A 26,477-nucleotide genomic window follows, 5' to 3' on the forward strand; every position below is an offset into this window, starting at 1 on the left:
GTTGCCCAGAGGAGCTGTGGATGCCCCATCCCTGGAGGGGTTCCAGGCCAGGCTGGATGAGGCTTTGTGCAACCTGGGCTAGTGGGAGGTGTCCCTGCCCATGGCAGGGGGTGGAACTGGATGGTCTCTAAGGTCCCTTCCAACCCAAACCATTCTGTGATTCTATGATTATTTTCAGTCTTTTACAGATTCTTGTTTTCATTTGTGTGCTTGTGAAACCTGTAGGGGCCAAAATTATTAAATTCAACACAAAATATGTAAAAATAAAAAGCCTCTTGCATACTTTTACTTTATTTATGTACTGCACTTGAGAGGGATGCTGTTGTTATTTAGGACCCCTTATCTTAGTACTCTCACTCAGTAGATTTTTTGCATGATTATTCTTCTGTGTCTTCAGAGGCCATTGGATTTTCTCTTTCTGAGCATATGAATCTTCTGTAAGTGTTGTCTTAGGCAGTTTCCCATGCAAGGTAGCATAAATGCAGTATCATTAGCTGCACAGGATCAACAGAACTGAATTCTAATGATGAGAACAATCAGCTAATGATGGTAAAATGTAAAGTGGTGCAGTTCCACTCTGTGACACCCGGTAATATCACTCCTCAGCTTGCAGTATGTTCATAAGCAGCTGAGTCCAGTGCAGCAAAACAATAACTACATCTGTTGGTTCTTAAAAATAGATGAACAAAGGCATCCTTTTGCAGGTGGATGGAAAGATCAGTTCACAAAATAAGTAAATAAGTTGATAATTCTAGAACAAGATAACTTGTGAAAACAAAGCACATATGTTCAATATTGCTATGTTTGGAGATATGTAAATGTTGAAGCAGTGTGTGCAGTATGTTTCTGTGCAGGGACGGGAGAAGCTTTGTGTTTCTGTGGGTTTTATTTTAGTTTTATTTTTTTAGATACTTATTTATTTCTATGTCCTATAGAAAGTGGGAGTCCTGAATCGCGAGTTAATGCTGTTCACTTCTTGGTCCATAAACTCCCAGAAAAGAATAAAGAGATGCTGGAAATTTTGGTGAAACATTTAGCAAAGTAAGTGTTCCGACCTGCTTTCCTACCTTCTCAAAACTCTTGTCCTTACCACCGTGTAACTAAAAATGGCCTTAGTTAAGTGTGGTTGGAGCTGAAGCCCATCTCGATGCTGTCATACACAATATCAAGAACCAAACGTGCAAAAGCAGACAAGACGTTTGACTCATGCTGTGTGTGTTTTGGCGGGAAGGGCAGAAATCTAATCCGTTAATGAAGCCATATAAGTATTTACTTTAGCAGTCCTGCCAGCAGTTGAGGGTTTGATTGAAGTGAGAAAGGGAACATTATACTTTCTTTTTGCAAATTCTGGCAGAGTGAATAGTGGAGATCTGTTAGCAAATTTAAGTTGGTTTCACACTTGCCCTGGTCCAAGGCTAAGTGCATTTTATATATTTAAGTTCAGTAAGAGACTGCTTTTGTTTTTAAATTGCCAATGGAAGAAGGGCTTTTCTGTTTTCCAGAATTCAGTAAAACTTTATTTGAAAAAACTTTGCACAAAACAAACTTCTAAAACATAGATTAAGGAAATGTAATGTTTTCATTTGTAGACTGCAGTTTCCAACAGTAATGGAAATTTTTCATAACCTATTTCCTGTTTTTTCCTTCAATTCTTTTCAAAAAGTGTTTCAAAGCATGCCAAGAGGAATCTAATGACTGTAGCAAATCTAGGGGTAGTATTTGGACCAACCTTAATGAGGCCACAGGAAGAAACTGTAGCAGCTATCATGGACCTGAAGTTTCAGAATATCGTTGTCGAAATCCTGATAGAAAATCACGAGAAGGTAAGCCTTGATACATCTCTGGCTTTCTGGGCATAGTCTAAAATGATCTGCTAGGCTTAACAGGTAGTGTGGAGTGTGACTAATAGCTTCATTCTAAAGAATATCCTCTATACGTTGTACGCCTTTGGCTATTTATAAGTAAGTATTGCTGTTCCATGGGTAAACTGACATTTCAGAGTGCATATTTCCTCGCAATAGCAGTGCTTCTGTGTATATAGTACACAAATAGATTTTCATAATGATATTTGCATATGTTTTTTTCTGAACAAAAGTGATACCAACTGGAAAAGAGAAAGCCCAGGCTCAGTTTTTAGCTCTTCCATGAAGTACTTTGACCAGGGTCTGAATTACTGTTCTACGTTTCCATTTTTCTCAGAGTTCACACAGTAAAAAGAAGACTTTACTGTACTCTGAATTTTATGGGTAAAAAGCATTATAAGAGAGCCAGGTATTAACATTTCCTTTGTTTTCAGCTGAATGTGTGTTATTTTAAGCCTTTGCCTTTGAGGTAATACTGAAAATAGTAGTTGTTCCTGCTGCTGTGGCAGCTACCAGTTACTGAGGTGCCTCAGGTGTATACGGTGCTGTCCAGAATATCACTGCATGTAGTCTGGGCTCTGGAATTAAAAAAAAAAAAAATAAAAATTGGTCCTTTACTGGTCTCTTTGGGTACTCCTTTGGGAGTCCTTCGTGTGTAAGTCGATTTCTGGAACTGGATGTTTGAGATACTTTGCTTGTACTGGGAGGATGGGCAGCATCTCCTTTATTGTCAAAAAAGTGTTATGGAAAAATTCCAGGATGTGCTTTTTCCCTTCTTCTTACTTAAGCACTCCGAGAATTGAAATAGTTATTTTATTTAAAGGTTACCAGTGTTGAAATTGGCTAAGTCAAGCCTTATCTACTTTAAATAATATCTGTCTCAAGGTTTTCTGACAATGTAATTACGCTCTCTCCTAGAACGATCCAGGCTGGGCAAAGCCTCTGTTGGCATAGCTGTATCCACATGGTGGGCTTTGTTGGCTTAGTTGACTTAGGGTGTGATGCTGTCCTCACACGCACATGGAGCACATACAGTATTGTTCTGTTGGAAAAATACTGTGCTGCAGATGTGGCTCGAGTTCAAAGTGATAAATATTCCAAGCGTTGTAAGTCATGCTATTCATTTTGGCCTTATAAATGAAGGCAAACCTTGCAGTAAGCTCATGGTTTTCAAGGTGTTGCAGTGACCACACAAATTTCAAAAATTGAAGAGAGTGAGCAGAAACAGGGTGTTTTAATAATATATGGAGGCTGAGGTTAAGTTGTGCTTATTGAAATCACTAGATCACCACAGATTAGCACCATTTTATTCCTATGCCAGCTCAGTCACATGTCATTAGGAACTGGACGCCAATTTCACGTTTGAAATGTAGTGGCCTTTCTTGCTCCTTTGAAAATGTAGAGAAGCAGGGACTGGAAAGTACATCGAAATGATACTGCATCATTTTCTGTAATTCCTTGGGTTTATGCCTTCTTTAGAACTAGAAGGCTATAATTTTTTTCAAGTGACTTCTGTCATTTCACTGTCATTTCTAACAGTGAACTTGCCATCAGTGGTCTGCCTGTAGCAGCCTCTCTCCCACGCTAGAGCTGCTTCCAAGACGGAAAGAAGCCCCAAGTGTAACCTTTGTGTATTTATAGCGAAGGCAATGGGGAGGTCTGTGTTAAGGCATTACAAAGATTTTATATTCAAATTGAATATGTTGCATTTACAAGTGAGCCTTCTTTATTTAGGGCAGACCAAAGACCTACTTTTAATGCCAAACAGGCTTATTGTCAGCCTGATGTTCATTTTATATTGTTTTGCATTTCTGTGCGTTTCAGAGAGTCTCGCATTACGTATTTTTATTTATACCCTGGTGAAGTCCTAGGAAGAGTCACCAGCTGTGGAAAATACTGTCAAATATTTTATTCAGCCACTACTCCGCCTCTGCTAATTTTTAGCAGCTTCTGCTAACAGAAGTGAGCTTTGGAATTGTAGAAGAGTGGTGGAGTCAGGATGGAGGTACACTGACACAAACAAACTCGAAGCAACACTTCACGCATATGTAATGTATGGCTCTGGCAGACTGCAGAGAGGCATTTTTTTTCCCTGGAGCAAATGAAATGATGAACAAGCTTCTAAACTGTAGAAGCAATAGCCATCAACTTTTCTGGTTTACATGCAGTAACTTGGTAGGCAAAATGGTAAAAAAAATATTATGATTCTTCAAATATTTTTAAATTCCATCAATATGCATTATGTCTTGTGTGGATAGCTTTATCGAAGGAGATCCAGAAATCCTTTTTAGGAGGAGACATAACTGGGCTGGTAGCTTTGAAATTTTGGTGCAGTCCAGTGACTCGCATCACTCTGCTGAGTCCTAATTAGAGACTTTCTATGCAATTTATGTGTGGAAACCTGGATATGGGGACTTGACCTGAGATAAGAATATCGTGCATAGTACGTAAACTGTTTTCTTTTTTTTAAAAAAGCTTTATTGATATGTAAGTTTATTTCCTACTGGCTAGAAACCAGTCAGTACCACTCTCACCTTGTTTACAAACTGCATACATACTTCCAGACCATGACTGTTAACCAATTACAGTAGGTTGAGGAGGGGGATCCTTTACAAAATCAAAACAATGCTGAGAATTGAATACTGGAACCTAGACTGTGCAGCCTGATGTGTCACTTAACTGGCATGAGAATTGCACGATGATGAAGAATAGAAGGGTCATAGAAGAGCATTAGGAAAGTAATTGTTTAGCTTTTGTTCGTGCCGGTTATGGGTAAGTCTCTTCCAGGCAGTGTTTCTTAGTGTCCACTGAGAAGATGAGCTGTAGAAGCAGATAGCTGCTTTGAAAGCAAAAGCAAAAACTGGACCCAAGCTGAGACAATATTTTATCCAGGGCCTTCAGAACCACCTGCTGCAGAAGGGAGGCCAGTCCAGAGGAAAATGAGACTTGTGAATTTTCCTCCTTGCTTCTGTCATGGCTGTAGGGGAAAGCCAGCCAGATGTGTCAGGCAAAGTAGGAGCACGTTCACGTTTGATATTAAATGGCCTCTCTATGGTTTTTCCTGGAATTGCCATGTTCTGCGCTCTGTGCACCAGCACTGTTTCCCTTCACTTTGCAGGTCCTTAATGTTGGTGTCATTTTGTATTTGGCTGTCGTGTCCTCATCTCCCGGGCCATATCGGTCTGGTCTCCCTTGATTTCCATGTCCTATATCCTTCTTTTCACTAAAAAAGCATCAAGAAATTCATGTTTGTGTCTCATCACTGTGTTTGTTTAGCTTTGAAGCGATACCTTTCCTTTCCTTGAGGTCAGGGGCGGGCTGCAGCTGTGCCTGTACAGTGCCTGGAGCAATCTGTGCTTGGCCTTTAGTTCATCCTCTGATGAAGAGTGGCAGGCGACTTGGACCCAAAAAAAAGGTTTTGATTTCTCTTCTCCTCCTCCCCCAATGAGTTTCAAGGGGATAAATTACTTTTTCTTCCCAAGGGTTTCACAGACTGGAAATCTTGGCCATCTCACTTCCTCTGGTCTTGCCTTCTGACTTGCAGCGAGGAGGAAGGGCAGTCTGCTCCATGGCAGCGGGGAGGGCATGCGCGTTCCTCTTGCTGTTTGTTATAATGTTTTGGCATCTCGTTGGAATGAATGTCGCTATTCAGAGGGTTTATTTATTTGCCATTTAGAGATGCCTCAGTGGTAATGTGAACCATTTTGGTTTCTCAATTCCCTGAACATTATTTTAAGAGGGGGAAAGAAAAAATCAGGATAAAAAAAGAAATCTAAGAAATGAAAGAAGATGAGGGAGGAGATTGGAATAAAAATCTCAGTGGGACTGGAATATTTAAACCAGCATATGGGGGAGGAAAGAATAGTGAGTACAAATAGCAAGATTGCAAAAACAGAAAGAAGATGAAAATTACAGTGAAAGAAAATCAGAAGGAAAAAAGAGAAGGGCTAGACAGAAGTCCCTTATGGAGGCTGGGAAGCCCGAGTCTGCTGAAAGGGAATGGGCATGGTAAAAGATACCTTTTTCTAGAATTCAGACAACCTCTGGGCAAAACTATCTCAAAGATGTTAGTTCTGAAAAACTCAGTAGTTCCTATATAGAAGGGAGATACAGTTTTCATTTGTTTTCTGTATTAAGCTTTTTATAAAGGGCAAAGACTTTACATACTTTAGACAGAATATGTCTTTGTTTTAGCTTTATATTTTGTTCAGAATAGCTCTATGGGGAAATCGTTTTTAATGAAATATAAATGTTTTACTTTTTCTTACTTTTATAATTTTTTTAAACTAAAGGGAGGAAAAAAATTTAATACTACCAAGCTCTTAAGCCAACATCAACTTTTGGTAGTAATACTTGGAAAATCCTTGGTCTTAAAACATATCACAGTACATAATGCTTGCAGTATTCATGAGACAGAAGAAATGGAGACAGACGAAGCCAGTTGTTTGTTTGAGAGTATGGAGTGGCACAGTCAGGGGTGGGATGTATCTCCACATAGCAATCGCTGCATGTTTAAAGCACTTTTGTTGCAGGTAAATGCTTTAGGGTACAGTGGCACTACCATCATCTAAACTAAGACTATTTTTTGACAGTACTTCTTTTTAAGTCCTGGTAAAGGGACGTATGAGAAATACTGAAGAGGGCTTGTTTCAGCTTCTGGGTTGCTTTGCCTTTGGCTGCATGGAGGGCCGAGACGCAGTGCATTGTAATTTTGTGCTTTGCTGTGGTGTAGCAATTTGAAGCCTCCCCAAGCTGAATGTTTCTCAAGTCAACAAGTGTTTGTCTTGAAGGGGGGGAAAAAATTACATTAAGGCATCTCCAGTAAGGCAGAGTTTGTGAAGAAATGTACGAGCTTCAATTCAGGAAGGTATTCAGCACGTGCTTAACTTTAAGCGTGTAACTAATCAGAAGTGTCACTGAAACTATTCCTGTACTTAATTCAAATTACATGCCTTAATGAGTAGTTGAGTCTAAGGCAGAAAGGGCAGGAGGCACAACAAAGAAATTCATCATGTTTTCTGGTGGAAGTCACAGCAGCTCTTCCGTTCCACTATAGTGTGTGCAGACTCTGTAAACCCTTTCTCTGCCCTGTGGATAGCAGAAAGCCTTTCCAGGTGAGGATGCACCCATGGTGTGGTAAATTTTTTTGTTGTTGTTTAAAAGGCTGCTGTTTTCTAAATCTTAATGTAGTTTATGCATAGTAAGAAGACTGTACATCAAATCTCCACGCACGTTTGTGACTGCAGTTGATGACAGTAAAAGGAACTGAGTCTGGATCGATACCTGGACTGCTGTGCCTGTTAGACTGCTTCAGGAAACAAAACATGTACTATGAATAACCAGATTAGATAAAAATCAGAACAAAAGTTATGCTCTCAGGTATAGAAAGCAGTCTGATGAGATGTGGCACTACAAATATGTGCTATGTACAAATAATATGGACACAGACTTCTGCCTCCTTGATTTGCCAGTTATTTCCAGTTAAACTTCCCTCAACTTTATATGAGATTTCCAAGTGATACAGATCTCATCTTCCACTGCCCATGGGCAGTCTTCCTCAGTAAGTAAACAGAGGTGATGATAAGGGACTGCAATTCAGTTGACTAATATTTGCTTCAGTCTCAGTGGTCAGGGTGCTGCGCTTGCATGTTTGGAGGAGGCGGCACAGGAGAAGTCCTTATGGAGAATGCTAAAATGGATGTTCTTTAGTAACATTTTGTTAGTCAAACAAAATATTCTACAGAATGCTGCAGGAGAGCAGAGAGGGGAAAAGTTGTTGCACTTCTGAAGAGTTTAAAAAGTAAATTCTTATCCAGAAGCTTTGCGACATAAGTGTTATGCTTTATTGCGGCTTTCAGTGGCGAGGTATTGAATTTGCAAACTTGTTTTTTTCTTTATATTGGCTCAGCTAAGATGAATGCCATCCTGTCTGATCATTGCTAATGGATAATAGTGCAATATGTGCTTGTGTTTTTGTACGTACACTTCAGAATTCTAGTAGGTTTTTGCCTTGCCAGGAAGTTAGTGTACTTCAAATCACTTAACAGATTTCTGAATAAGTAAGATGTAGCAATCAGCTGATAGTTCTTTTTCTAGTATTTTTGTGTGCATGCTATTTACGCTAATGAAGGTGTAAGTACTTTATTACAGTGGGTGCTGGACATACAAATGAAAAAAATTCTTTGCCTCCAAAGACCCTACGGTCGTAACGTAAGACAAGAAATGTATTTTAACAAAAACAAAGAGCAGAAATATTGTTCAAAGCAAGGATGATATAAATCCTTCTAATGGCAGCAGGCAGATTTGTGACGAAAATCCTGGCAAAGCTGTGTGGTTGGCTGCAGCTGGAAGAGTGTCATTTGCAAAGGTCTTGACACTTCATTCCGATAGTTCGTACAATGACAGTGTGGTGGGGGTCAAATGTATGTTTTTATTCTCAATATATGATTATTTGTATTCCTCTTCATAAATTTTACAGAAAACCAGATGTGACATATATTTATTTGTATTTGTGTGTGTGTATATATGAATACTTATATATGTGTATTTATTACAAATGATGTTTACTTGTGGTGTGTTTGGGCATGGTTGTTGCTTTTCCTGGCTCCTGACTTAGGTTTGTAAGTGCTGCCTTTTATCTTCTCAGGACTTCTCACGCTTTTGGCAAGAGAAGATACATGCAAACATTCTCCTCCTGCATTATTTTCCATTTAGTAACTAGGAGTATGTTATGTTTTAGAAAGCTAGGTAATTGGACTAGGTATTTCTCATTTTAATTTAAAGGCTTTTTTTTTTTTGGTTGTTATTTTAAGTATTTCCTGTAACTGAACAAGATCCACAAAGGTATTACTTGTAGCTGTACTAGGGAAGGACCAGCTTTTTAAAATACTCTCCTTGGTGTGAGTTACAGTAGGTGAGCATAGAAGAGAAGGTGAATCTGCCGTCTCTGCTGGGGTGCTGGACAAATGCGCAGGTATTTCAAGTCTGGTGGATTGTTAACTCTCTCATTTCCTTCAGTGAATAAAGTGGATTGGTTGGTAGCAGTGATGGGCTGCTAGCAGGAGGGTTCTTCTCGTGAATTGTTAAAAGCGGGAGTGAGATGCGATACAGTGGGAGCTGCAGTCTTTGTATCAGGAGTGCTACTTTTAGAAAGGCTGAGTCAACAAACTCATAACTCACAAGTGATCAAAGGACACATGTTTTTAACCTTGGTGTGCTTTTTTTTTTCTTTCATCCTTTCACAGCTGTCCTCCAGACTGTACTGTCGTGTTTTACAGGCTGTGTTTGGTTTCTTCATTAAAGCTTAAACATGAACTATGTGATTCAAGGTAGCCAGGCCAAACGAGTGGCTATTAGGGTCTACAGATGCATCAGGTTTGTCTGCAAATTCCCTTGGCTCTTTGTCATTCTAGTAGTTTGCAGTTTGTCCAGAGCTCTAGTTCCTTTTGTAATAAGAGGAGCAGATAGCAGATAGTCCAATTTGAGTGTGAGATTGAGACTCACACTGTCCACAAATCCCTAAAAGCAGTGTTTCATTTGGTTATGGGTAGGCAGGCTGCTAGGCAGATGGTCTCAGCAAATTATATCTTTGCAGAGAACAAAAAGCTGTCTTGGATTTATTTATTTATCTATCTACTTATTGAGTTTTGTGGTTTGGCTCACAGCCAAGGATATTTCCTCTTTCTAGTTGTGACTTATACCTGGTTATTTTTCAGGCTGCATCCTCTGTTGCACAGTAACTAACTAGAATGTGCGAGGCAGCATCAAGAGCATTATTGATATTTTCTGGTTTGTGGCCCTCTAGAGGCCTAGCTTCAGGGATCTTTAAACTCTTGATCTGATTTTGGGTGGTGGTGGGTATTTTTTGTTTGCTTTTTTGTTTGTTGTTGTTGTTGTTTTGTTTGGTTTTGTTTTTTTTTTCAAATATGGTGATCTATGGCAGTCATTAATATCGTATAAGGATTTTTTGTGGTTTGTACTGGAATTCAAGCCTCAAAATCCAAAGCCTCAGAAAATTTGCATTCTGTGCGATCTCAGAAGCCAGTGCACAGCAAATCATATTTTATAGTGTACAGATGCTGAAGTGCAAAATTCAGGATAACTACTTTGAGGTAGGCACACCTGTATTGGAGTGGACATGGTGGTAACCTTGGGGAGGCAAGTAACTTAAGGATTCAAATGAATTTGTTAATTTTTTGTTAAAAATTTAGTAAGTCTTTCCAAAGTATTTAATATGATTTGTAGAAATAATGGGTGTTTTCACGTTTTATACACTTAACACAGTCTGTATTTAAATGTCAAGAATTTCTAGTGCATGTATTTTATATTTATTGAATCATGTGTTTGAGAACCAGAAGAAATGGATCATGTTGACCGAAAGCATAAATGAAACAGGTTGATCTAACATTGTCCATAATAAAGTGCAAAAAAGTAAGAAACCACATTAACAAAGTATCATTTTGTTGTGGTTTTCAACCCTGGATAGGAGCCAAACACTACACAGCCACTCACTCAGCCTCCCCGCTCCTGGGGATGGAGGAGAGAATTAAAGGGGTAAAGGGAAAAGAGACTCGTGGGTTGAGATAAGAACAATTTAATAACTGAACTACCATTGTATTGAAAATAATAATAATAATAATAATGATGGTAGTAACATATATAAATGAGTGATACGCAGTGAAGCTGCTCACTACCTGATGACCAAGGCTCAGCCTGTTCTCGGCTAACGATGACAGAGCAGAGAGAGTCCCAAAACCTCAATCCTGGGAAGGAGAATAAGAGCCCGAGTGTCCGAGAGACTGAGACGACCCAGAGAGGGGGACAACCCAGAGAGAGGGAGAACTTCAAGACAGATCCTCATCTATATCCTGGGCATGCCATGCATTATTTGGAATGTACCATTGGCCAATGTGGGTCTCAATCCCAAACCTAAGATCAAATCCCAGGCTGGTAATGGGGGCTGTGCTCCCTCCCAGCTTCTCCTGCCCCTGCAGACACGGGCACAGCAGAGAAGCTGAAGCCCTTGACTGTCCTGGCAGCAGCTATAACCATCAGTATGTGATCAGCTTCTCCTCAGCACAGATCCAAAACACAGCCTCTTACTAGCTACTCTGAAGAAAGTTAACTCTGTCCCAGCTGAAACCAGGACACATTTTTAAAAATTTCTGTAAACTAGACATTTTATAATGTTGTTAGAATTGGTACAGAAATCAGGTTTGAAATAAAACTATAGTCTTATCTCTCCAAAAGTTGATCTTTTGAAATTTCTATTATGAGTAAACTTTTAATAGCTCCAATTAGCTTCTGCAATCCCTTCAAATAGGAAAAAAAAATCCCGAACTGTTCATCTTATTAAATGTGGTTTTTACTGTAAAAAAAATGGATTGTAATTAGACTATTAGTGGCTGAGCTACTGCAGTGTATTTTAAGATGCTTATTTTCACCTTGCACTTCCTCAAATGCTTTGTGTTTGTAGAAGTTGGCAAAAAGAATTGCACAACCACTGCCTTTGTTATCTCAAGAGGAAATAAAGCTTAGAAACTCTATCGGGGTTGGCAATTTTTTTTTTTTTTAGCGTTTTTGTCTCTTATATAAATGCTTTAGATTTTTTTGTACAGGTTGCTGTACAAAACAACCTCAATTGGGTTTGCATTATATTGAAAAGAAACTAAGTCAAGAAAAGACTATAGTGATGATAAGCTTCTCTTGCGCTATCCCTCTAGCTGCTTATTTATAAAATATTATTTGGTCAGCATATATTATAGACAATTGTAATGGAAATGCAAGGAGTACAATAGCCATAAGATGTATAAGGGCAGAGCAGTGTACGTGGCATAGGTGAATGGCATTTTGTATTGTTCAATAATCGTTAATTGAAGTGTCTGTGTGTGTTTCTTTTCTTTAACAGCTGCAAATCAAGTATGCATTGGTGGGAATTTACCCAAATAAAGACTTGTGCTGATGTTCTTCTTGTCTTGAGAAATACTGTCGTCTAAAAAATACATCTGTGGTAGGAGAGGCTATACCACTAGGTGCATTTCAAAGAATTTGGAATGACCTTGCAGGCTCTAGCCTCCTTTGCATTAGACAGCGACTTCTGGTACTCTGATTCTTGTTGATGTATTCAAAGGAAACTGATGCATGGTCTGTGTGGTAGGTGTTAGGAGAGTGAATGGGGATTTTGTCTTGCAAGAAAATTGTGGCACAGCTTTAAGCTGTTAATGATTTCTTATAAGTTTATCCTCATTAGCTCTATTACTAAGCCTCCAGTTTTTTCTCCCCTCTTTTTCATCCCACTCTGTCCTTGCTGTTTGCCTCCCACTGGTTTTTAGAGGAAATTTTAATTACCCCAGTGATTCAAAGAAGACAGAGATGACCTGATGGCTGGGTCTTTTCCTAAAGTGATTCCTGGCAAACATCCTGAAATTCATTAATTAGTTGTGCTTGAGACCAGAAAGAACAGATCAGTATTCTCTTGTACCAGTAGAATCTAAACTACATTTCCATGTACGACTATGCATCTAGCCATAAGCTCGTGGAACAGGCCAAGTTAAATCCTCCCAGCCATGGGTTTTTTGAAGGTCTAAAATCGGCTCTAGTAAGAGCTCAGGATCTAGAGTCCAGCACTGTTGTTGGAGATTAAGGGGAATCTGGCAGAATTCCTTGGGCTGCTGCCATGTGGATCTGCTGGTAGAATACAGTATGATAATATGTTGAATTTGGCTCATTACTCTCAAGAAATGCTTCCATAGACTGTGGGGCACAGGTTTAGGGATTGGAATGGTTCTATGTAGGGATGGTCTTGGGCTCACTGCTCTAGACAGAGCTGTTATTAGCGGTGTATATCCAAGATGGTTTGTGGTTTGTTTAGCGCTGCAAAGTACCCATTTTGTACTATTGCATAGAAAGAGGTCAAACATACCAGCATCTTAAATAGCTCGACAAGAGTCTCATATTTTTTGTTGTAACTTTTAAACTGCAGGCTTGAGGACTGATCCACCACTTAACTCAGTGTGCACCTTTAAATTCTGCTTTAATTTAAGATCAGACCTAAGCAACCGTTTAAAATCCTCGACTCAGTGGGATAGGAGCAACGAACAATTGGATTTGTTGCCTGATAAAATTTTGAGTGCTCCATGCATTAGTGTTCTCCCATATACGAGTTGGTCTACTTAGCTCCCAGGTTTGCCCCCAAGTAGGTCAAGAGCAGGATACCAGTGCTTTTGAGAGCTAAATTGTAGAGAACAGATATTCTATAAATCTAATGCAGTTTGGCCACAGTCTCAAAAACTGTGTAACGCTGGATGTGACTGTCAAGTCCTTAACTAACCTTTGAGGTTGGTTTAGTACATTTTTATTGCTTCATGAGTGAGGTAATTCAATGAGCAGGCTTCATTCTTGTCTTTATACGGGCATTAGTCTAAGCTGTGGTAACTGCTGCAGTTGAGTGGAGTGATGGTGATAGATCTGACTTTTCCTTGAAGGGAGGCTTTTTTGGAGTAGAGAAGAAATCTTCTATTACATAGCATGTTCCAATGCTGTTCTCCCATGGGAGGGTTCCCATCTGATTGGATATAGGTGGTTGCCTTGCAATGCATCTGATAGCAACGGCTTGCGGCGCAAGAAGATACTCGGAGACTTAGGTGTGGTCCCATACTATTGTTCAAGTCAGTTAAAACATGGGAAGGTTAGTACCACTTCAGGTGCTCGAATAGTACTCACAGCAGGCAGCCTTCATTAGGTGTGAAACATTTCTGCTTCAATGGCATTTACATAATTAATGAGGCTAGGAGCAAATTTGAATAAAACCAAAGATAAAAACCCCCTTTTCTCCCTGCACCAGAAATAAAGCATGCCTCCGTCCCCCCATTCTCCGGCAGACATTGCAATGCTTCCATCAAGGCATGATGGAAAGTACGTGTCTATTTAAGTGAAAACAAAGCAAGAACGAGAAGCTGACTGCTGTAGGTGCACTTCTTAGGGCAGAGATTGACCTGCTGCATGCTTTTCAGATGCTCACCTTTGCAAAGCTGCGGCACAAGTTGGGGCTTTGTCCTGCCATAGAGGGTTCTGCTGCTGAAAAAGCAGGGCTAGTTACGGAGGGACTGTGCTGGACAGCCTCCTGAAAAGACAAAAAGAAGATACCGAAATAGGGATGAACACAAATATGAGCTGCTTGAAAGAGCAAAAATTACCCCAAATATACTCTGTACCTCTAACTTCTGTTTTATTAGAGGAGAGAACTATTCAGGGGAGCTTGTGAAGACCCGTCACCGCTATCGCTATGAAGTCAGCTAGCATGTGCTGGGCTGCTGCTGTCTGAAGCATGACTTCACTGCTTTCTGGTTTCTCCTGTGTATTCTGTGGGGGGGTTTCTCCCCATAAAACAGAACAAACCACCAACCGCTTTTTTCTCACATCACATAGCTACTTGCAATTAGAATTCTACTTAGGTTCATTACCTGTCTCCCATTCATTGTCCTGTTGCCTGTCTGGCACTAAGCATCACTGAGTAAGGATCGCCTGTGTGTTCTTCTTGATTGTGTTTTGCTTTTGTGACTCTGTGTCTCATGCTAATAGTTTTAGAAAAGCATATGGAAATATTTGTGAGAGATGCGGGGAAAAACACTTAAGAACTTTACTGCAACCTCTGCAAGCCACCTAAATGTGTACAAGAAAGCTCAGCTCTTACGAAGTACTCCAGGGGAAAACTTGTTCTTCTCGCCATCATTAATTTCAGCGGAGATGCGTGAATCAGGCTGTACAAATAAACACAGCTGCGGAATGTGACATAGTAAACAACATGCTGAAACCTCTTGGCAGAGAGTTATTTACCAGAGAGCCCAAATGCAACACTTAGTCCACGGAAAAGATGGCATTTAAAGTTTTGGTACTTTGGAATTTTTCAGAAGCAAATATTTATCCCTAAAACCTGCTCAATCTAGCCTTGTATTTACACATGAGGGGGCAGTGTGGTACTGCTAGCCAAGTGCCATGGAGGTGCACATTAGATTTCATTAGGATAAATTGCATCATGTTTTAAGAAATGGCTTTAGTGTTCTGAGCACAGTTAGAGCTTTGTCACTGTCTGAGAGTGCTGCTGTGTCTGTACTGGGGAGAACCACGCTGGACTCTTTCCTTTCTTCTTTATAAACATTTTGTTTTTATTTAAAGAGTTCCTTCTCCTATTTTGGCTCTCTCCTGTAATCCCTTGTTCATAGCCTTGTGAAGGACTTGGAGCCAGTTTTCTTAACACGAGTATGGGGAAGTTCAAATTACATCATTTTACCTCCCCCAGAGCACTTATGGGGAAGGAAAGGAATATTTCCACTGGAGCGTTTCTTTGCATGCCAGATGCAGGCTTCCAGCCCACTGCTGCCTGGTTTTGGCAATATGATCATTCATCCACAGTTTTCATGGAAAATGGCATTTCTGATTATTTTGTACCAACAGAGTCTTGTGTCTGCTAGTTTGAGAGTGATGATTAACTGGCTGTAATCAGTGTATATGTGGGTTCTTAGGTCATCTTACTAATACACGTGTTAATATTCGGGGTTAACAAGCCCTATGATGGCACATAGAGTTTCTTGTACATTTAAAATTATGTCCGAGCGCCTTACCACAGGATGCTTATGGCATTTTTCTCACCTGCAGAGTAGCCTGGCTGGCTTTTAGCTTCATGCTTGCACCTGAGATGTGTTTTAATAATGCAAAAACGTGTTATCTGTGGCATCTCTTTATACCTTCTGCGTGACTTTCTACTTCATAATAAGCTTCTCCTTCAAAGATTTATTATGAGTCTCCTCTTTATGATATTTTTCTGGTAACGTAAATTTGCAGAGTGAAAGAACGCCATATACTGTTTCATTCCATCTTGTTATATTACCCTGTTGGGTTGCTGTAAGGTGCTGTACAGATACAGGGCTTTGCTTGTACCACTGCTGTTTGTGTTTTTCTTTTTCTGGTGGTTTGTCTTTGATGAATTACATATGAAGCTAATTTGTTCATGGGAATCTGCCATGATCACTTGTAAAAGGCTGCTGTTAAACTGTACATCAGCATACTGATAATATTATAGAAGTAAATCGGCATCATTAGACTACACCGCGTATGTGACGGTTAGAGTAGAAATGCTGTTAGGGTGGGCAGGTCTGCGTTGCTGGTTAATGCAGAGAGAAATGGTGTGGTATTTTGTATGGAGCGAGGCTAACCGTCATGACTCAAAACGATGACAAGAAATGCGATCCTTTTTATAGGTGTCTTTGTGACTATCATAATTTAATATAAATGTGACTCAATATGCAATAGTTAACTGAAGAAATTCTCACGTGATATGTTACTATGGTATCTCTCACTAAAAACCTCTCCTCTCGAATTTTTCCCATTGCTCTCTTCAAGACTGTTTGTTTGTATGTTTGGTTTTGTTTTGTTTTTTTTTTTTTTTTTTTTTTTTTTTTTTATTAAAATGGCTGATAGTATAATGATATTACAAGTTAAAATGAGTATTCTGGCAAAATTATCCATCCTAACTAAACCTGTAAAACTTTTTGGTTACTGGTTCATAAAGTTAGTACCCTCCTCCTTCTCCCTCCCCTCCATCCTAGCTGGCAAGCGTGGCTGCAAATATTTTGTTTTTGGATAAACTGATTTGCAGCTTGGTTAATGTGTAGACAGTGCTCTTGCTTATTTTCATATTTTATTTATATATTTATTTTAAAAACACTTATTAAAGAACCACAGCATACTCCCAAACTTGAAGGAATGGATTTTTGGCTCCTGCCTTCTTTGAATGAAATCCAAACCAAATGTTGTTTGGTAATGGTTTACAGTTGCATTACACAGGTTGCTCTTTGTGATAAATAATTAACACCCTTTGTGTTTTTGATTGCAGATTTTCAAAACCCTGCCTGATGCCACTTTCTCTGAGCCAATCTCTATGTCAGTATCTCCTCCAAATGCCCCACCAAGGCAATCCAGAAGACAAGGACAACGTATTAAGAGGCCTCTGGCTGTGTACAATCTCTGTCTTGAGCTGGATGATGGTAAGATGTTAGTAATAATTTCAGTTTTTGCAGCAGATGGGCTCTGTATCCTGTCTTCAGTAGGTATTTTCATTTCATGTTTCATTTTTATACGTGTGTGCGTGCACCTGCGTGCTTGTTTAATTGCTTTGGAAAAAGTAAAGAAGCAAGGAAGGTACAGAGAAAGAGTATAGAGAGTACTGTCCTATGACATATGTTTAAAAGTAGGACAAACTGTCTTAAATATGCTTTTCCTCTCTAAAAAAGAACAGCTCCTGTTTCTTTGGGGAAATCTCTTTGACCTCTACTGAAGATTACACAGCTATAAGATAAATGGAGAGAGAACTAAAATTAAAGCAACACTTTTATGAGGAGAGCTAATGCATTCTACAGTTAAAATTCATCTGGATTAAAGGCTTAGGTCACCACTGCACTAGAGAATACTACTACTGCAATTGAATCTTTAATATCTTGATGTAACTAGCAGTAAATACTTATAAATTCACCTTACTGTTGAGAAGTAAAGGAGAAAAAAAGTCTTGCTTTTGCGGGGAGTCTGCAGTAGCAACATACAGTGAGACAAAGGGTGTATAACATCGTATGTTTTCTGACTGCTGGCCAGAAGCATAATCATTTTCCTGAAATTTCATTGCTCGGGGGTACGTACAGTAGTGAGAAGGCAAGTCAGGGCTCATTTTGTGTTACAGATTTTCTCCACCCTATTCCCTTTCTCCCTTCTAATGTTGTGAGTCAATTGTCTTTTCACATGAAGTATCATGGGATCAGGGCGCAAAGTTCCAGCAAGTGAAAATCAACAGGAAGATTCTGAAATCGGGTGGTAGTATGAGATTCACTGATGAACTGTCACTAAATCAGTGGTCAACAGTGGTTGATTTCTTAAGGACAGAGCATAAATACCCACAACGGCTCTAGGTGCAGGTTTTAGAATAAACTCGGGACTGTTTATTGTCTCAAAGCCAATTTTACAGAGTCTGCAAGAAATTCAGCATGCCTGCCATCAGGTTTAGTTCACCAGAGATACATAATCTCTGTGTCTTTCTTTTCTTGCATCAAATATGAAACTAAATGCCTTGACTTGAAGGTGTTTAAGGTGCATCTACTTAAAAAGCTTAAGCTGTGTTAATTGGAATAATATGCTACTGAAAGCTAAGAAAGCTCTTGAATGATATCTGCAATAATAAATTTATCCTCATTTGAAAAGCAAAACAAAATTGAAGCCACTCACGCTGCTGTTTACATCTAATTTTGGATGTGAGTCCCAGCAGGTCCCAAGAAGTACCACAACTTCCCCAATTCTGTGCTGCAAAGTGTGTGCTGAGGACCTGACAGTACTGCCTAACACAGTAGACAGAATGTATTTGATGCATTATTTTTATTGTAAGATCCAAAAATAGCGTTACTGTTGAAAACTGTTATAAATGTTCAATTTCTCCTAAAGACAGTGCATATTTTTGTCTAATTTGGGTATCTCAATGGAGAGGAGAAGTGGGATGGTTAGAGGCTGTAACCGTTACATATCATACCGAAATTTGGTACTTGTCTGGGAGTTCTGGTGCGGTGAATTGCAGAATAACCTCCTACATCGTTATGCGTGGCAGAACTGTGATGAGGGCTGAACTGCTGCAGGTGAAGTCCTAGTTCCAGGATGGATGGCACTGAGTTTCAGTGGTATCTGCAATAGTATTTACCCTTGTAACTTCTAAAAAATATCCTCTCTAGTGTTTTCCAGCCGCTACTGAAGGTAGTTTCTTCTTCTTCAACCTGTTATTGCGAGAAACTGACTGTTGGTAGGTCCCGACTACGTGCTAACGCTTATTTTATTTGTGTTTAGCCAGATAGTTGTGTCAGGAAGGCAGTCAGTGGTTGGTGTGAGGGTTGGTTGTTTAGTATACATGGCAGCACAGTACCTTGAGCCCAGCTGCATTGTTGCATTACCTGAGGAGCTACCCCAGTGGATCCAGGGTGCGTAAATCAGCCAAGCTGATGAATGATGGAGTCATTCCAGAGAGCTCAGGGCCTCCAGATACGCGCCGTGGCCTTCACTTACTTTGTTCCTTGGAGAGGGGGCGAAGGAATAAAAGTGAGCCTGGGCTTCGTTCCATATTTACCTAGTTTCTTGGCTAACAAATGCATGTTTTATAACTGCTCTTTGGAAGATTTTATCCTGTGTGTGTTTTTAACAGGAAATTAAACATTAAACCCCTTCCCTCCCCCCTCTTTATTCACAATGGCATGAGTTAAGCACCAGGCATAAGCCAGTGTTTTGTATTTCCTGGATATGGCAAAATTATCATAATCTTGTTTTAAACCCAGTAGCTGATACATATTTATATGTAAATATATTTGTAGACAAATATTATCTCTAGAGTTATTGTAATTATATATAAATATTATTTCTGTGTCTTGCAACTAGAAGTACGTTGCAGACAAAATCTTTCTGTGCTGGAAAACTTCTTGAGTGTGTTTCTTTTAGGATTGTTATGCAAACCAGGAAATTGTTAGAAAAGCGGAAACAAGTCTTTAACTATCAGCTGCTCCAGGGAGTTAACAGGCTTCAGAATCCACTGCTTGAATTGGAAATGCAGGGTTTGGGCCAGCTTTTCTTTTCAAAAGCATGTTTGCAGTCGGGAAGCTTCTTGACTGCACACAAAATGTATGCAGGAACCACCCAGAAAGGGCTGTAAGTGACGTAAATATTGATAGATATAATAGTTGAAGAACACACACTGTGTTTGATAAAAATCTTTATTTTGCCTTCTCTTAATTAGCTGTACTGAGGTCTGATAGCACGTAGATTTTCCTTGTACGTGGCAACTAAGTGATTAAACTTACTTGCAAACATTTCAAGTATTATATTTACTACCGTAAGGATCTTCATTTCCTAAAAGACACACTTCAGTCACAGATAATACTGTCTGTTTTTCTTTCAACTTCTTTCCTCTGTGGTAAGCCAGTTACTAAATTTTCACTCTGAAGTTTTTCAACATCTCAGTGTCTCAAGTAGAACTAGACTTAATGGGGAACTCTGAGCTACTTTCATAAGTGACCTAATCCTGAAGTTCTTGTTTCAGCAAAATGCAGCTTTGACAGAGATTTACATTGGGATCATTTCCAGAGTTTTCTTGACTCTGGAAGATCAAGACGTGGGATTTGGAGAGGTTTTTTTTCTTTTTTTGGAAATAACTTTTATCTTTTTTTTTTTTCCTTCTACTATCTGAGTTTTTGAGTGCATTAAGTAGCAATGCAGAAACTCCTGTGGCTTACAGTCTCAGCTATGTACAAACGACTTTACATTCTTTGTCTCTCTGTGCAGAGAGAGAAAGACAGTTTGCTAGAACAGGGTGTCGTCTATCCTGTTCTTCTAAAAATGTTATTGGGTCTTTATTTTCCATTTGGACAGTCAGTACATATCAGAAGAGAGCTCTGTTTATATTTCTTCATGAGGGCAGTACAGTTACAGTTTTGCAGCCTCCCAATTTTATTTTAATTTTTATGTAATTTTCTTGTAGCAAAATAAACAGGTTTTTGTTTTGTTTTGTTTGATCTTTTTCTGTGCCAGAGATTATTAAGCTGTTTTACAAGGCTATTAGAGCAACATTGCAAGAAGTCCTGTTCAAGGTAGGCGGTATAATGCAGTCCAAGATGAACAGAGTCAGTGTGAGTTGCATAAATCACACCTGGAGTCAAGAAATGGGTCTTAGGCGGCAATTTGTCCAACTACAGAACAACTTGTTTTTGAAACAAACCAAAATATACTTAAGCCACAGTGTGTGCTGATGCCTTATTCTGTTTGAATACATTCTAGGTGACAAAATTTCTTGTTAGCACACCTGGACACAGCACACTGGTATCATATGGAGGGCTGCTTTGGTTTGTCTTCAAAGCGTTTGTCTCCTGCCCCTACTCTGGAACTCAGGGGGCATATGGGGTGTTTGCGATGGCTTTCTGCTGCTGCTGTAAACTAAAGATTATATTTATAGTGCTTTAGAAAACAAATTCTTATGTAGAATTCTAAAAGAAATAAAAATTAGAACTGCTGCTTAACCCTTTAAAACTTAGTGCTAACTTGTGTTACCCTCTGTAGTATTTAGGGAAGCCAAAGCAGGAATAAAAATTGAAATAGGAGGAGCTTTTTTTTTTTTTTTTTTTTTTCCTGGTGGGAATTGGAGTGAGACAGTGTCTTAATTCGGGTGATAAATTAATTTGCATGAACTACTATGGCATTCAGTTAACTCACTTCATCAAAGCAAAATGTGATACATGTAATGGTTGCATAGCTTCCATGCAGTATTCCTTCTCCCTTCTCCTCCCATCCCTTCCTGCTCCCCCAAAATAGGTAAAAACCCATAAACTTTAATTGGAATTACTGAATGTAAAACCTGAACATTAGAGGAAGCCTTGGATTTATAATAAGGAGACTGGTCTTCATGGCTGTAACAGCCCAGAGCTGCAAGGTTGCAGGTGTGAAACCTGGCCTTGAACTCTTTCTATTTCTGAATCTGCTGCTTGGAAGTGTTTCTGAAACCTGGCACATAGGAGGGGAAATGGAAAGAAAAAAAGCAGCTACACAGGCATATCAAAAAGCCATAAGGGCTCACAACACTTGCTGACAAAGCTATTGTTAACAGCAGAGCAGAACACACAGTTATGCTGTTACAAAATAGGAGCACCAGTATTGTGAGGGGAAGATCAGGATGATTACTGTTTGCCATGTGGAATTTAAGATAGTTTGTATTTCATGTTGCTGCAGTTCTACACGATCTGTTAGAGCGTTTTCCACCTTATGGCTCTGAGTAGCACAAGTGCTATACAATGTAAGTCTTTTTGAGCTGCCGCCAGTAAAGGTGAAGCTTTTTCTTAGGTAATAGTTATGTATAGTGTCCCAGTTTCCTATCAGAAAATCAACTTCTGCTCGGAAAGCTTCGGGTCTGTAGGATGTACCTGTTTTCTTGGAGGTATGGAATAATTTTGGTCCATGCTTTGTATACACAATATACATTGTCTTGCCATTGTAATACCTATGATTAATCTTGCTACCGCCTACTTGCTGCACAGTTACCTGAAAGCAAATTTAGCTGTCATAATGTAGTAAACATCTCCGAACTTCTACTTCTTTTCAAATGACGTGTGTCAAATCTTTGTGGTTGGTGTGAGAATTGCCTTAGTATCACCACCAGTGCGTGTCTGCTTTCGGTATATGAAATTCAGAGCCTGTAGAAATGTTCAAAATAGCCACATCCACGTGTGCACACACATGCACGTAACAGGAGTCAGAGGTGTAGTGAAAGAGAATGTGAACAGACTTAGAACTAAAATCTGAATTTAAAGAAGGAATGGGGGGAGTTGAGGAGAAAGGGTCAGTCTTTCCTTGGGGCCAGACATTATCAAAAATCTCTGATCTCCTGGATTAATCCTTCATCTTTTTAATTCTCTACCTTCTGCACACAGACATGCAAGGGCACATAATACTGTAAGAAGGCCAGTTTGGTGTGCCAAGAGCCATTAATCCTGGTCATGGATGTCACTGACGTATCTTCGCTCCATGCCAGCTGTGCCCTGGGCAACCTCTGTTGGTTGAAAGTAAATGCTCTCACCGAGCACGCAGGAGTATGAGGAGAATGAAGACTTGAAGCTGTTCAGCTCTTCAGTCCGTTTCCTATGGGTGAGAGTGTGCGTTTCACTGAGTAAGGTGTTTTCCCACACAGGATGCTCTTGCTTCCCTTCACTGGTGACAAGGGTAGGAGAGAAGATCTTGGAGGAGAGGTGGTAGACTTTCTGAAAGGCTGATATGCAAGTTAGAAAATATGATTCCTCTTTTTTTTTTTGCTCTCACCCTGTCAGTGTTTTTTGTTTGGTCAGAAAAAAAATGTATTCTTGTTCTTCTTCCATTAGCTTCTGGAAGCCTTTGTCCTATTTGCTCCTCTTTTTCTCTTTTATTTTCTGTTTTCATCTTTTGAAAGTTGCACTTAGGCAGTGCAAGGTGGATTACATTACTGTCGCTTCCTTCCTTCCTAGCTTGTAATTTGCTGACCCAGCAGGGAGATTGAAGGAGTATTTCTGGGGACATCATGGAGAAGTGACAGCGGTGGGACTAGCTTGGCTGGGATTGCAGTCTCATCTAAGAGTACTTGACTGGAGCCAAACAGATTAGCCTCAGAGAGCATGTCAGTGGGAACCTGCAAGTAAGAAGATGGATGATGCCTGGATTTACGGAACCCCAGAATATTCACTGCTACCAAAAAAACTATGGAAGCTATGGGACAATCTGTTTGTCTTACTGTTTGTCAGAGTTTTCAAGAAGTAGCTTCGGTTCATCACGGCATTTTTTGACCATGAAATGAATGTAAGGCATCTGGCCAGCCTGGTGAGGCTGGAGGTCATGTGTGGTTTCCTGCCAAACAAGCTCTGGTAAATAAAAAAATGAGTAATCTTTGAGTTTAGATAGTGCTCTTGTTATCATAGGCTACACAAATCAAAAGAGGAACCTCTCTGCATGCTTGTATCTGATTTCTGTTCTATTTCAAAATTCAATTATGCAATATAAATTAACAGTCCAGCCTTCTTTCTGTGACTCTTGTCTTGAACTGTTTTTCCACAGCTTGAGGAATACATTGGAGTTCTTTAGTTTTTTAGTTTTAGCTTGCTCAGCAAGAGGCTTACCTGCAATTCTATGTGTCTTTGGGATTTTATGGAAGTGAAGAAGTAACCCAAGAAATATTTCTCCTGAATTTTGAGAGAGGACCTGCAATGAGGGAGAGATTTATTGAAATAATTACTTGCTATTACAGATTAAGTGAATGTCTAGGAAGATGCTTGTTAGAAATTGGCCTTTTAATTTTAGAAATAAACAAAAAAAGTATCAAAAAGGAGGAGGGCAGGGGAATGGTCCCAAACCCCCGCTTGCCCTTAAAGTAACTTGCAGATGAGCACATTTCGTTCCCTTTCCTAGCCCCAACTCAGACACCCACCTTTCTGGCTACAATTCTTGAGTTGCATCAGCCAGTCTTGAGGCAAATTCTGTCTAGCACAGCTTCCTCCTTTTCCTGAGATACCTGAATCCTTATGGAGTTGGGAAAAACAATTTTTCTACAGGAAAGCTACTTTGTGCCCAAGTTCCACGTGCTTGTACATGCACATATTTGAAAAATATTTCAAGGTTGGTCTTTATCTAGGAAGAAACTGTTGTCAACTATAATAGCTGTGTTAATTGTTTTGTCTGAGAGAAAAAAAAAAAAAAAAGCTGGCGTAGAGATCTAGTTCTTACTGCCTGTGTTTTGAAAGCATGAAACTGATGGATATGCAGGCTGTCTGCTGCCCGTTTGCTCCATGAAAGCTCTTTTGGTTTTAGGGTGTATGAGTCTACTGATGTCTAAATTTATGTAAGAACTAATGGCATGCTAAGACAATACTGCAGTGTATAGGACTTGCTACACGAGAAGGATAATGGATACTTTTCAATAATGACATGGGATAATATAAAGCTATTTTCCTGAGAGTTTACAGGAATCTGACCTCCAAAATACCCATTATTCAGGAACAGTGAAGTAATTCTCTTGTTTAGTTTTAGTATTCTCTGTGATTATTTTTAACCAAATAATAGATCATTATTAACTTGCTTTTATGTGATTTCACCTTAGTTTGGGAACTTAAGTGTTTAAATAGTACAATTTCTGTAATCTGGAGGTGAGTAATAAACAATTCTGATGACTATTTTCAGTGGTGTGATAAACAAAAGTACACAATCTCCTCGGAAACAGATTGCTTGACTTCATTAATGCGGAAAACTTTAAAAATTTGAAGAAGTAGAAGAATGTCTGAGTTCACCTGCTGCTTGGGGTGATTACTGCAGGATGATTTGTACTGTAACTAGTGACCAAGGATGCAGCCCTGCATCCGGAAAAGGCCATTCTTGCCTGCATGGTCCTCCGAGCACTCTGACTATCACATAAAGCTTTCTCCACTAGAGTTACTTCTATCTTTCCAGGAAAGGCTGAATCCTTTCCGGACTGAGGGAATTCCTGTAGGCACACAAAGATGCTTGTGTGAGCTAGTGGCATCTTCTATGGGCTTGGCCAATTAAGTAGATTAACTGTTTTTACTTTTAGTTTAGAAGTGTTGATTCAGAATAAATTCTCTCTTGGTTTTTGTTATAAATCTGGTGTGAATATTCTCAGTACCAAGTAATTTGTTTTGACTTTTGTTGACATTGTAACCTAAGTGGATTCCTCATGTTGATAATTGAAACCATATAGGAATTCTTAGAGCATCTTCTAAAGAAGATAAGGTCATTTTTGACATAATATAATGCTGATTAGCTGCCTTTGACTTTTTTAAGTGGTTGGTACTTTGTATCATGGGATCACTTCAAGTTTTTGTTGACTGAGACAACTAATTTTTGGTTATGTTTTTCAAATGGATGTTGAAGCTCTAGCACATGGAACTAAGTTTTCGCTGGGCAGAGGATATTTATGATACTCATATTCCCTTTCTATCCCTAATCTCTGAGATTCCTATGAAAATGAAGACATAGTACATACCCACCATTTAACATAAAAGCAAAGCTACTTTCTACTTGGTTAAACTTCTGTATTATTGTGGGAAGTTAGCTATTTATGGTGGGTGAATGTTTGTTATCTCAGAGCTGGATGCAGCTGTGATGCTGATGGGGGAGGATGGGTGGCTGCACCGCAGTGCAGCTGCTGCTTCCCCATCTCGTGATGCAGAAAATGTCGGATTGGAAAGTGGTAATAGGAATTTTGCAGCATCTTTAATTTACTCTCCTCTAATTCTCCTCATCACCCCTTGTCTACAACTAGACCTATGTGACTGTGTCAAAGTGGAATAAGACGTATCTTTTATCCTCTTATTTTGCCATGATTTGTGTATCTGATGAGCACTTAAGACATATATGACAGTTCTGTTCTGCCCATTCTGTGTAGCTCAATAGAAGCTGTCGTAGGTTCCTCATTAACTCCAGAAACATTCACTTTCATAAACTGCTTTCATTCTCTGTCTACCCTTACACTATGGATGTTGATCATAATGTTGATGTTTAAAGATTAGTCTTTCTTTTAATAGTGAAGTATGTAATTCTTTAGTTTACTTAAGCTGAAGTTGGAAGAAAACTGTCACTCGAGCAAGTAACATAGCGTTAGCTCTCTGGTTTTTGCCATTTTTATTACGAATGTTTTTTCTTATTTAGAATTCTTGGAGTAAAGTAAGGATCTGATTATTGACACTGCCAAAGTATTTCAGTTTCTTTCAACTTTGGATGCCAACAAAAAATATTCTTAGACTAGACAGATGGAAAAAGAAGGAAAAAAGGCAACTGGGAGGCACGTCGTACTCAGGTGGAGGCTGAGTTCAGATTTCTAGTATGGAGGGTCTGAAAGCCTTTACTGTCTGAGGCTCATTCAGATAAAAGGGAAAAGGAATTGAGACTTAAATATTTCTTAGAGAGAAGCTTAGTCTATATCAGTATTTTCTTACCTTGTGGGGATTTTTCATTATGAGGCAGGGAAGGGAGGAAGGATGAAGGACATTGGGGTTAGAAACCGAATGGTAAGTAGTACCA

The 26,477-nt window shown here is 39.4% G+C and overlaps 1 protein-coding gene across 1 annotated transcript in view; it reads left to right on the forward strand.

Moving 5' to 3' along the window:
- The window catches only part of ARHGAP10 (Rho GTPase activating protein 10), a gene marked incomplete at its 5' end in the record, with an annotated part of 101,862 nt that overhangs the window by 47,606 nt on the left and 27,779 nt on the right, over positions 1-26,477 (forward strand). Inside the window, 3 exons of the mRNA XM_010078561.1 lie at positions 936-1,041; positions 1,664-1,823; positions 16,753-16,903. Coding sequence (XP_010076863.1) covers positions 936-1,041; positions 1,664-1,823; positions 16,753-16,903 — 417 coding nt within the window. The remainder of the gene's footprint in view (positions 1-935; positions 1,042-1,663; positions 1,824-16,752; positions 16,904-26,477) is intronic.

This window comes from Pterocles gutturalis, unplaced genomic scaffold (assembly GCF_000699245.1).
Source record: "Pterocles gutturalis isolate BGI_N339 unplaced genomic scaffold, ASM69924v1 scaffold4978, whole genome shotgun sequence".
Lineage (NCBI taxonomy): Eukaryota > Metazoa > Chordata > Aves > Pterocliformes > Pteroclidae > Pterocles > Pterocles gutturalis.